Source organism: Vulpes lagopus, chromosome X (genome assembly GCF_018345385.1).
Source record: "Vulpes lagopus strain Blue_001 chromosome X, ASM1834538v1, whole genome shotgun sequence".
Taxonomy (NCBI): Eukaryota; Metazoa; Chordata; class Mammalia; order Carnivora; family Canidae; genus Vulpes; species Vulpes lagopus.
Genome location: NC_054848.1, coordinates 26,556,148 through 26,569,188, shown reverse-complemented (window position 1 = coordinate 26,569,188; position 13,041 = coordinate 26,556,148). Strand labels below are relative to the sequence as shown.

Below are 13,041 nucleotides of genomic sequence, written 5' to 3'. Positions count from 1 at the left end.
TCAGAGTGTAAAGAACTTGGACTAGAAGACATTATATTCTTTTTTAAGATGAATTTGTTTACTCAGTTGTTTGACACATATTTATAGACTACCTGCTATGTACCATACATGATAAAATAAAGCACAGAGACTAGACAAACTTGACTTGGTTGCAATCCTGGATGTGCCCTTTACCAGCTGCCGTGACCTGAGTTTATTTACTGGCCTATTCTGAGGCTCACTTTCTCCATGTGTAATAATGGAATAGTGGGACTCTATCGGGTGTTTGGGAGGATTACATTCAGGAGCATACAGTGTGGAGCACATGGTAGACACATAGGATGTTTGTTTTCTCCATTTCCTGAATCATCTGACTTGAGTAATAAACCAAAATTAGGACCTAATACTTACTGACTTAGGACCTTAGACACACTATTCCATGTGATCTTAACTGTTTGATCATCTGCAAATTGAAAATAATAATACCTCACCGGTCATGATGAGCATCATACTTGAGGTCATGTTTCAGACACAGAAGAGATTTTCCTTCCTCCCCCTGCCCACCCTTTCTAGAACAAGCATTCTCAGTGGGAATGGTATTACCCCCATAGGGACAAACATTGGTTCCTAGGGGACAAAATTTTTTTTACTTTTTATGTAAAGCACAGATACACACAATACATCAACAGACATATAGTATATTTATGATATCAAAATTTCATTGAGGACAGGGGGAGGAAGATTAGGAAAAAATATACTAAGAAGATACTTAGCAGGGAGACTTTGGGGGCGGATAGGGAAAAAAGATGGAGAAACATTGCTCTAGAGTCCATTTCCTTGATAGAATATACCCATAAAACCACTATTGGAATTGGCTTCCTTCTGAGAAGCCGAGTGCCTGTGGCTAGCAATCCTCCCTTATGCCTTTTTCTTAACCCCATAGGTGAGGTTTCTATTTAGTTTCCAGTGAATGCTATATTATTTATTTTTATAATCTGTCCCCATTTTTTTTTTGATCGAACTATGTTATTAGACACCAAGTCCACCAAATAGAAGAAAAATAGAAAGATGAATGAATGTATTTGGGTCTGAATTCCAGAGAGTGCTCTTCTGGCACAGTTTAAATAACATTAGTATTCTTTTTAATTTTCTGGTTAGGCCTCTGTGTCGATTAAAATATGGCTTAACACCAGGGTGCATCGCTTGGCACATTCTGTTCATCATGCATTAAAAAATGATTGAAATAAGAACTTCACCTACATAGTGTGGCCTCTGTGATTTTCAAAACCACCTTGGGCACAGTATTGAATCCTGTCACCTCGAGGGAAGAAAAGCATTTGAAGGTAGAACTGCTACCCTTTCTTGCTCTTAATAACATACTGCATCTGTAACGCAAGGGGAAATTCAGAGGTTGGTTTGGAATGAATAAACTCACGTGCAGTTTGCTATTTAAATTCAGTAGACAATCCCCCCTGGTGCTGGTGCCGTATGATAATGCATGCTTTTTACACTCAAGAATCTGAATGACAAAGCTGCATTGGATTTACACGTAGTGGTTAGAGAAACATCTGTATAAGAAAATACCAAAGGACAGTACCGTGTCATATAAAAACTACTTGCCAATAAATCTGCTTTTGATGGGGCTACTAAAAATGGACACACTAGGCATAAAAGATGTGTGTGTCTAGTACCTAGGCTAGCTTAGTGAATGATGACAAGCTTCCACTGGTACACTGAGATAAGAAACAGCTGTTGTTGGTGTCGGCACCCCTGCAAGAAATGAAATGATAATTCTCAGACACACTTATAAGAGTTACCGTATATTTGATCAACTTTTGAATATGTGCAAGACCAGAATCCTCTGGCAGCCCCAAGCAAAATTGCCCACAACCTTTTAACAGTCTCTTGAGAAGGAGCACTGAATCTAATTACATAGAATGTTAGTTGGATTGTGTGTTATTTCCAAAGCAAGTAGGTCCAGTGTGTTTGTGGCAGCGATGGGGCGAGGGGATGGGCAGAATGGGGAAGGCCATTGTTAGTTGCCTTTTCTTTTCTTCTTCTTTTTTTTTTTTTTCATCGAGAAAATTTTTTGGTAGAAAATTTTAGGGTTTCAAATGATGACTGCAAAGCAATTGCTTAGGTACATTTGTAAACTGTGAATCCAAGGGGGAACAAACATCGCCTAGCACAAAAAAATTCACTGAACTTTACCGTTGGATTTATTTGATAGCTGCACATAAAGACAAGATGTGGTTTATGTATACAATGGAATATTACTCAGCAATTAGAAACGACAAATACCCACCATTTGCTTCAACGTGGATGGAACTGGAGGGTATTATGCTGAGTGAAATAAGTCAATCGGAGAAGGACAAACAGTGTATGTTCTCATTCATTTGGGGAATATGAATAATAGTGAAAGGGAATATAAAGGAAGGGAAAAGAAATGTTGGGAAATATCAGGAAGGGAGACAGAACATAAAGACTCCTAACTCGGGGAAACGAACTAGGGGTGGTGGAAGGGGAAGAGGGCGGGTGTTGGAGGGGAATGGGTGACGGGCACTGAGGGGGACACTTGACGGGATGAGCACTGGGTGTTTTTCTGTATGTTGGTAAATTGAATTGAACACCAATAAAAATTAATTTAAAAAAAAGACAAAAGGCTTGTCTTATTTTAAAAGACTAACAATTTTTTAAGATTTTATTTATTTATTCATGAGAGACAGAGAGAGAGAGAGAGGCAGAGACACAAGCAGAGGGAGAAGCAGGCTCCATGCAGGGAGTCCGATGTGGGACTCAATCCTGGGACTCCAGGATCACGTCCTGGGCCGAAGGCAGACGTCCAACCACTGAGCCACACAGGTGTCCAAAAAAACTAATAAGTTTTATATACAGTTCATATACTCTGTATGGAAAAATAACAATTGAGATCCACAGTTATAAATGCTCAGTTTCATGTTGATCTGGAACTTAGAATTTTTTTTTTTATTTATGATAGTCACACACAGAGAGAGAGAGGCAGAGACACAAGCAGAGGGAGAAGCAAGAAGCAGGCTCCATGCACCGGGAGCCCAACGTGGGATTCAATCCAAGGTCTCCAGGATCGCGCCCTGGGCCAAAGGCAGGCGCCAAACCACTGCGCCACCCAGGGATCCCCTTAGAATATTCTTTTTAAATCTTTTCAACTATTCAGTTTAAGTATATTCTGAGTATTCCGCTGGCATTTTATTGGATTTTTTCCCTTTTAATGCTTAACAATGCAAAGGCAATTGTAGCTATTCAATGTAGGTCTACCCATTAGCTCAGCTGGGCACCACTGGGTTTCCTGTCTCTTGCTACATTTTCTGCTTGAAGGTTGCTCCATTCAGGCAAAGCCACCAGCCCCTCCCTTGAGCCAACTAGGTAGCCAGTAGACCTTTCCAAGGCCACTTCTTTCTGACAGATACCTAGGTATATTATAGGAAATCCAAACAGACACCTCTGCCATCAGAGGATATTCCCAGCATCCTCCAAATCAGAAATGATTTCTATACCATTAGACTGATAAAGAACTGAAAAGGAATAATGACAGAAATGGTGGATTTCAGCCTATAGACTCCTTTAAGGAAAGAACAGCAGTGGTTTCTCAGTTTAGCTGTTCATAGTCTTGGCAATACAGCTGGTGAGAGCTGGACCAGATGCTCTCAGAAATTCTTTTTCCTTCTGCAATTCTATGGTTTTAAGAAGGGGGTGTGCTGAGTAGGCAGGAGCTAGGATTTCTGGCTCTCTATCCTGTCTCCTCCTAGAGAAAGCTTGAGTTTTTAAGTTCCTATAACATCCAACTCTGCCCAGGTAGGTCAGGAAATGCAGCCTAAGTTCTCAAATCAGATCTCACTTCCTTTCTCACTTCATCAGGGTGAGAGGGCTGTGTCCTAGTGAAGAAAAACAGACAAAAGGAGAGTAGGGCAGATAATGAGAAAGGCAGAGGTGGTAGGAATAGAGCCACACTGAAAGCGAGGACTACTTCAAAACAGCAGATAAATGTCTTTTTTCCCCATATTAAAAATATGTCTGCCAAAATGAAAAGGCCTAATTAGCGGCTAAATACAAATCCATGTCCTGTATCTTTTAAATGACACATCACCAAGGTACAAAGCAGCATGTCTGGTTGAAGGGTGGGTGATTCGATCCCTCTATTACTCTGTATAAAACAAAGAAATCTGTAGTTTCATTACTCTTAAATTGTCTGGCAGTGGGTGAAGTTAACTTTTATTAGAAGCCGTTCTTTCATATTATACAGTGTAGTCAAGGATATATTAGCTTTGACGTTTTCTTACATCTCAATATACTGTGGAGTGAATTTACTGTGAGACTAATTTAGAAGGAAGCTTTTCATAGGAGGAAATAATGGTCAGCATAAGCTGGGCTGCAAATTATAAGCAGGATGAAAATTCCAGGAAAAAAATGGACATACCCATAAAATTGCTAGATGTTAATAAGCATGCTTCTTATGTTTGTATTCCCGATGATATTCTTTGTCTCTTAAAACTCCAGTTTCTTAAAAACTCTCTTCAGGACGAAGATTTTATTGTTGAGGAAATGGCATAGTGTATCCTAACATGATTATTTTGTCTTCAAGAAAGAAAAAAAATCCATCAGATTAAACAGTACATAAAAGGTGTTTTTAGAGCTCATCTTTGGAAAAGGAAAAACCTCAGACAATTTAAGTATTTAAACCACAACTTAAAAATGATTGATTTGACTAATACACAATATGGTCGTTAAAAAACAAATTCCCAGTATGTGAAATTTAATTTCACCTGTAGGACTCATTACTCATCACCAAAGTTTTATTACACTCTGGTATCAGGTGCTCTTCTCTCACTTTTGGTTGTCTTTTTCCAATAAGATCGGGCTGGTCAGCTGATATTTTGTGGCACCAATTAAACATATTATCAGTCGATGAGATTGGATTCTGTTTAAACCAAACAAAGACTCAAACGAGCATATCGGAATGATAAGTGTAGTGCTTAAGCTTCAATAACTTAGAATGTAACTCTATCACGCAGGGATATTTCAGCTGCTAAACTAATAAAACCCAGTCAATCAAATAGTAAAAGATATTGAGAAGTAGCAACAGGAAGTGTTATAAGAAAAGCACCCAATGGAGACACATAAGAGAAAACCCGTCAATCGACTCATTCCGTTTCTTATCTGTTGTATAGGTTTAGTGGTGGAACGGGTCTTTTTCCTTTGCATTTATCTTTGTGCCTGAATGAGTTCAATTTCACTTAGATTAGGACAGAAACTTCCAAACAGCAGGTTAATCCGTCCTGTCTTCATGGGCAACTGAGCAAACAGACCAATATCACTGTAAAATTGTAATTCTGGAGATTAATGTTGTCTTTCCTGTTTGTGGTGAACTTGACCTCCTTGCCTTTTCTTTTTTCTTTCAGCTTCTGTCCAGGGTCCCTGGGAGAGAGCCATCTCACCAAACAAAGTGCCCTACTATATCAAGTAAGTTGAAAGCCTCACATTCCCAAAGGTGCATTTATTGTGGCTAATCTGCGTATTTGCAAATGAATGTATTTCTGAGATGTGACGTTAACCTGGCCTATAGTACCTAGTTCTTTCTTCCCTGAGGAAGCCTGGCTGGTCAACTCATGCTAAAATTACCACTGGAAATGTGCCGATGCAATAGGGAGCTGCGTAGGAAAAATCCGTGTAATGCAGCATATATGTTGTATTTTGTGATGGGGGATGGTGTGGATTTTCCACAATTGAACAAAAAGCTGCAGGTAATATTATTGAGAGTGGGAGTGAATAATTATAAGGACAGTTTCATTTATTTGGGGGTTTGCCCACATTTGTTTTTTGGCAAAGATGGATGATTTCTGCTCCTCTATGTACACAAAGCATTTTAGGTGAATAAATAGTTCATGTACCTGAAAGGCAGTCCGCGGCAGGCCTGGATGTGTGGAGCTGAGGTGTTCATTCTCAATACAGAGCACTCAGCACTTTTCACATAACCACAACAGAATGATACTGTTTTCGGAGGCCATTTATGTCAGTCAAAGGAATACAGGTGCTTAGAAGCACCTTCCATGGGATGCCGTGTAAAATACAAATTATGATACATCAGGTCAATGTGGAAGAGAGAGGAGGGAGGATATGGAGTCATGACAGAACCTTAACAGTTTCCCATTGATTGTGCAATCAAATCCACTGCCTCAACAATTTAATTTAGTCGGCTTCATGAAATAATCCTCAGTACCAGCTAAAGTCTTTGAACCCACTTCTGCCATGAGTCTAACTAAAAACACTCCATGTGTTCCCATTGTTCCGGCCCCCCATGTTTTATTGGGTCACTTTCTGTTCTTCCCCTGCCCATCAATTCTTCATAATTCAGTTCTAAAGCAATATCAGCATCCTAGATCTTCATTACCACAGTCCTCCAGAAATTAGATTGCGTGCCTCAATTGTGTTAACCCAGAAGTATGGGAGTGAGGGAACTCTTTGGGCTTTTCAAGTAGAGACACATCCTTTAGGAATGCTTTGTCTTATTAAAGTTTTCCAGACAAGGTATCTCTTACCTTTAAGCAGTCTCCTTCAGTTTGCTTTGATCCTGCTTTTTATTTTTCTTCTTCTCAAATTGTATTGTAGTGTTTTTATTCTGGAAAATCATTCATTCACTCTATGTATTTTAAATACCTATTTAAATCACCTATATTATTAGATGATAAATTAACTTAGACACGCACTGTATGACTTTATATCCACTGTATATTTTGTGGAACAGTTAATTCAGTCTCCTCCCAGTCATCTCCAGTCTCTTAGTCATCACAAGTTTTCATCTCTAAGATGTTTGGAACCTACTGCTTCTTCAACCTGTTTATAAAGCTCTCACTTTATCCAATTCCTTTCTGATAAAGAGATGGTCTTTACTAGATCAAGACTCTTCTTTTGTAGCCAAGGTTGGAGGATCACTTGTGAACCCAAAACACTTTCAACCCATTATTCTCCAGGTTATTCCTGTTTTGGAGCTTATTAAATATCTCACAGGGATTCCTAGTGTTCACCCTACCCCACCCCACCCCACCCCCAGTGTTCTTTCCCTAGATATTCATCTTCTCCCTGATGTTACATTCACTACAAAAGATCCCAGGACATTGCTGTGTGACAAGGGACATGAATTTAGTCCAAAAATTAAAAAGGAGACAAATTAGAGAAAACCTGTAGTTCCTCCCCACCACCACCTTCACAAACTAGTGTCTTGCTGCTCCTTGGTGGAATCAGAGAGCAGCTACCCTCTCTTTTTGCCCCCCTTTGTCCAGTGCTCTTTCACAGACCTGAAGCTCATGGTGGCAGTATTGATAAGGGCACAGATCTGGAAACAAGAAAACGAGTTCTGGTCCTGACTCTGTCATGAGTTGATTGTGTGGCCTTGGGCAAGTCACTTAACCTATACAGACCTTAGTTTCTCATTCATAAAATAAGTTGGACTAGGTGATGTCTAAGATCATTTGTAGCTCTAAGAATCAATGAGTGTGACTGGCTGAATGGTCTTGTCCAAATCCAAAAACTTAAGATCTCAGCTTTTCTTCAAGAAGTTTATCTTTATTTTTAAAATACTTTATTTTGATCATTAACACCAATTCTTATTTTTAAAGATCATAGGAATTCTATCCATTGTTTAATTAGCTGCAGATATGCTCCCTCAACCTACTCCAGTTTCTCCAGGTACCTATGTAAAGAGCTCAAATCTTGATGTTTAATTTAGGACTATCATTCTGCCTGATTTGCTGGTAAGAGACCTAGAGCAACAGACAGAAAAAATTAGTAGAAAGGGGAGTCTGGAGACCTTAAACCCTCTGAAGTAATCAGTTTCTAGGAATGAGGAATTATGTAACTTGTCACAAATACCCTGAAATTTATGGAGATCACTTATCTCTAAAAATTATAATCCATGGAACACCTGAATGGCTCAGCGGTTGAGCATCTGCCTTCCGCTCAGGGCATGATCCCGGGGTCCTGGGATCGAGTCCCGCATTGGGCTCCCCACTCAGCAGGAGAGTCTGCTTCTCCCTCTGCCCCTCCCCGTGTTTGTTTATGCTCTCTCGCTCTCAAATAAATAAGTAAAATATTTTTAAATAAATAAACAATATAATCTATTTGAAATTAGATTATACAATTTCTCAACTATACCTCTAAAATTTTAAGCTAATGGAAGGAGAACACATGTTCAGAAAATATACATTGTCAACAAACAGATGACTAATGTCATTTGTGATTTATTATTACACATTACTGTTGTCTAAAAGATTCTTTTCATAGCAGATTACTTTGATGTACAAAGTTCCGTGGACTTCATGCACTGGCCAATGCCATTTGTAATTCAAGATACCTTATTTATCCACAAATAACAATGCTAATAAGTTTATAATAAGATTACTTCAACCAGTCCCCACCCTGTCCTTCCTCCTTGTTACCTTGTTTGTTTTGACTTGCATTCAAGAGATTTAAGCACACATTTCTAGGCACAAAGCCAGATGCAAAGCCAGATGTCTTCTCTGGGTCTTTTTTTAAGATTTTTAAATTTATTTTGGGTGGAGAGAGAGCACTTGCACATGTACACAGGGAGGGAGGGGCAGAGTGAGAGAAAAACCCAAGCCGACTCCACACTGAGCTAGAGCTAGGAGCCCAGCTCAAGGCTCCATCTCACGACCCTGAGATCAGATCTGAGACCAAAAGTCAGAAGCTGACTTAATTGCCTTTGCCACCCAGGTGTCCCCTCTGGATCTTTTTTTTTTTTAATACTTAATAATTTTTTATTTTCAATGCTGGTATAAACTGATCATCTAAATAACTAGAGGTTTCTGCACCAGTAACCCCGTTCCAGTTATTTGTTGAGTTGTACACTCGTGCTTGAGGTTATGTTATTAGCAGCATCTTCTGCTCTAGCTTGCAAATCAGACAGCATTTATGCCTGCATCCTGACACCAGCTTTTCATATGATGCTAAGAATCTTGATTTTGATACTTCAAACTACATGTTTGTCTAGTTTATTAGTCCATAGCATTCATCATTGTTACAGTTTTCATATTCTCTCTCCCTTGGGGCTCTCTTATTCCTGCCAGCATCTCTTTCAGGTTATTTGATTACAGCTTTCATTGCCCCTGAAAAAATAATCACCAACAATGTTCAACCTGTTACAACTGCCTTTTCCACTCTTTGCCATTTTGTAGTTTTTTGGCCTACTGTCAAACTCATGAAAATTTCAATATAATAGCCTTTAACCAGCTGCTGCATTCTGTTAGGATTTCTTTCACCTTTTTATGTTGCACAGTCCCATATGGGTAAACCGAATGGAGCCAAGAGCTGGGACTCTCTTGCTTTCTTAATGAGTTAGAAAATTATTCTTCTGTGTTCTGGACTGTCAAAAGAATTTAGGAATCCCAAACTTGCATGCAGTATGTTCTGGCATAGATGACATAATAAGAGCATAAGAAATAGTACACTGGGTCAGACCAGCAGGGCAACCAGCCCAGCACTCTGTCCCAGATGCAGACACCAGTGGCTGCTCATTGGTTAACCTAATAATTTTCATTTAAAAAATTAGGATGCATCCTGAACATTTCCTAATAATGCATCATAAATCAGCTGATGTTGAGTTTATCCAGGGGTTTCTTTTTCCCTTCTCCTCCTCAACCTTGCCTTTGGAAGAATAAGTTCCATCAATCTGCTGATTTTTGTGTGAAGAAAGAAAGGCATATTGCCATTTCTCTTCAGTGTACATTTTTGGACCTCAAGGGATGGCCCCAATTAAGTGCTGTGGAATTCAGCGAATACAATGGTATTTACCCAAAGTAGACTTTAGTCTCACATCCCCTTACAACCCCTTTTAATTTTCATCTTCCCTGTCCGAGAAATTCTAATCCTTTTTAGGCTCTTAGCCTGTCCTTGAATGGAAGATAAGTCTTCCCCTTGATCATCTTAGCTGCTTTGCCCGGGATCTCTTCCAGCTGTGTTACATCTTCCTTGGGGTGTCGTGACTGAAGCAGCCCAAATATTGGTTATTAAATTCATTAGCATTGTCTGTGTTCTCTGCTGGCTCATGAGGAAAGTAAACACTCTTTGCCATCTCCCATTGGTGCGGAGATGGAGAAACCAATTGAGATCATAGCTCGTTCTACCCATATTAGTCCTGGCCAGAGGTTGGTGCGCTGATACTTTTCTATAATACCAGCTAAAGCCTTTGACCTTCTGCTTCTGCCAGCTGGCCCTCAGGAAGACTTTGGGTTTCAGACAAGCTGATCCTTTCCTCTTTCAAAGATGCTGCAGTTGCTAAAAACTGGAAGGCCTTCACTAATGGAGTCAACCTGCTGCCTCCATCACCAGGAAGGCATTTCAGCAGGTTCCCTGTCTCACTAGCTCTGAAGCACTCCACAGGATAGCAAAAACTGTTCAGCTAACTGAACAGGGGAACACGCTAACTGTTCAGCCCTTCTTTACATGCCATGCTCAGGAAGCAGTTCGTGTCCACAGGAGCGTGTCTCTTTGCCTGCGGGTTATTTGGGATGTTGTATATGTTGCTATAGATGTTGTCGAATGACCTTGATCTGCCCTTGCCTCCACCCTCAATCCCAGGCATGTTTCTGCAGCCACCAATTGCCTGTGAGTTACTCCCAGCTTTCTGGTGATTCCTGCTTAGCCAAATGCAATATGAAACCTCCTTGAGTGAAGCCCACAGTTGCTCCAGGCTACATTTCTTATTATTGTTGCTGTGTCTGCTACCAAAATGGGTGGTTAAGGTCCTGAATCTCCCATTGTCCATGGCTGCCATTCATGGTGGCTCCACCAGCACCAGTCCTTGCCACTCTGCATGGAATTATGGTGTCTGCCTAGACTCACCTTTTGGTATTTGTGTCTTCTAGCATCCTGCTGGTCTATTCTCAATTAAACTGATGAATCTTGCTCTAATTGTAAGTGCCCATTCTTCCTAACTCCAGTAGCATCTGAGTTTTGACAGCACCTTCCTCTGCACCATATTGCCTTGATTACTACTTTCTGGGCAGTTTTTTTTTTTATTCCAAACCACCCCTCCAACCCCACTGAAAGCATATCTTGCCCTTGTTCTTGCTCCAGCTCCATATTATTTGTGCCAGGAGTTGCTCTGATTCAAGTGTGGGTGAGTTTATTTGTTCCTTTGAGTCACTGATCACTATTTCAGTACCTGTATTTAGAGAGAGAGGAAGGAGCAGTTAGCTATGTCTCAGGGTTAACAGCGACCAGTGTGCTAAGTATCTGTGTCGGCTGGTTTGCAGTGGATACATTTTCTGAGAATGAGATGGCCTCTTATTTTAAAGAACACTGGATTATGATATCCAACTTAGAAACTATTCCTCTAGGTCTCATTCCTGATACCTCACTGTTTTAGGAATGATAACAACCTTCAGTTTAAAAATTGGTTAAGATTGACAGAGGTATATGCTCTATGAAACTAGTAAATAGACCGGGCATCAGAAGACTTGAAGTCTGATTTCAGCCTTGCTATCAACTAGCTATTTTTTTAAACTTTATTTAAGTAATGTGTACACCCGATGTGGGGCTCGAATTCACAACCCTAAGATCAAGAGTTGCACACTCTACCGACTGAGCCAACCAGGTACCTCTCAACTAGCTATTTGACCACAGGTGAATTGCTTACATTCTCTGGCCCTCAGTTTCTCTGTCTGTCATCCAAGAGGGCTGAATCACATGATACCACATATCATTTCCAGCCCTGACATTCTCTGATTTTATGAATATTGACTTTGAAATAAAAATTGTTTGTAACAGTTTTCCAGAGGAATGAAAATGGATCTTCAGATCACCCTTGAGAATTCTTACTGTGCCATCAATCTTCTCAGGATAAAGGACAAACAATATTAAACCTTTTTTTTTTACTTTACTGTTTAGCACCATTGATAATAGCAATGGATGTAACAGAATCAGCTGTCTAATTTCAGCTGTCAATCTTTGAGGATACTGGTGAATATCTGTGGGTAATTAAATTTGTGAAATCGCTGCCAAAAGCCTGGTGCTCTGACTTTTCAAAAGGCTTTAGTACACAAAGATAACCCAGAGGTCAGCCTTCTCTGCTGGGCTTTCTCCTCCACAGTTTGATGGTTCCAAAGGTCACATTAGCCGAGTCTCATTAAGCTCTGGAACCACAATGAAGGAATAGTCAGTAATGAATAATTGATGATATAATCATGAAAACAACTCAGTTTAAGATGTTAACTGCAAGAGATTGAATGCGACACCGCTGGGTTGTGGAGTGCCGAGACTGGCCTTTGGTTTTGTAGACCTTGTGGGTAGATGAAAACGTTGGTATCTTCTGCATCTTAAAGGCTCATAAAAAAATCTCACAGCCTTCTTTATATAAAGTTTCATAAGCTGTAACATATAACTTTGACTGAAATAATTCTCTGTGAGGATAGGCTCTGTGTCTCTTTTGTAGCACAGAGCCTCCCGCTATAGCACGTGCTGGGTAGATACTTGAGTAAAGGAAGAAATGCGTACTAGTAGTTCCACATGCCTTACATCTTGCTGACTACTTTTACCTTCAGAAAATCTTCTAGCATCTTTGTATCAATTTAGATGTACTGCCTGAATGGGTCTCCTATATCCTCTAGACATCAACTTTAATATTAGAAAGCATGCTGAGACTTTCATGGAGTTAATCATGTCTCCTATAGCCAGTACCTAGGAGAAAATCCTTAGCATGTGAGTCTGAATGGTATATACCAAATCCTGAGATCTCGATTCTGTTCTGTGTTTATCCAACAATATGATTTGGGTTATAACTGAGCCCATCTGGGACTGAGTTTCCCCATCAACAATAAGGAAGCAGAGCTAGCTAATGCCTAAGATTACTCTGAGTTCTGGCTGTTTGCTTCGATAGAACTGAGGTCTTTTTTTTTTTTCCTACTTTTGGTTTTCTAGTGGTCAGTAGAGCTTTAAATTGATCAACCACTGTGTTCACTAAGCGTTTGTATACAGGATCTAGTGGCCACTGAATCTTAAGAGAATAGCATTGGT

At 40.0% G+C, this 13,041-nt stretch overlaps 1 protein-coding gene across 8 annotated transcripts in view; it reads left to right on the top strand.

Annotated features, from left to right (window-relative positions):
- Positions 1-13,041, top strand: part of DMD (dystrophin) — a 2,057,113-nt gene that overhangs the window by 1,846,242 nt on the left and 197,830 nt on the right. For all 8 annotated transcript variants that reach the window (XM_041741334.1, XM_041741335.1, XM_041741332.1 and 5 more), the window contains one exon: positions 5,415-5,475. In XM_041741334.1, coding sequence (XP_041597268.1) covers positions 5,415-5,475 — 61 coding nt within the window. The remainder of the gene's footprint in view (positions 1-5,414; positions 5,476-13,041) is intronic.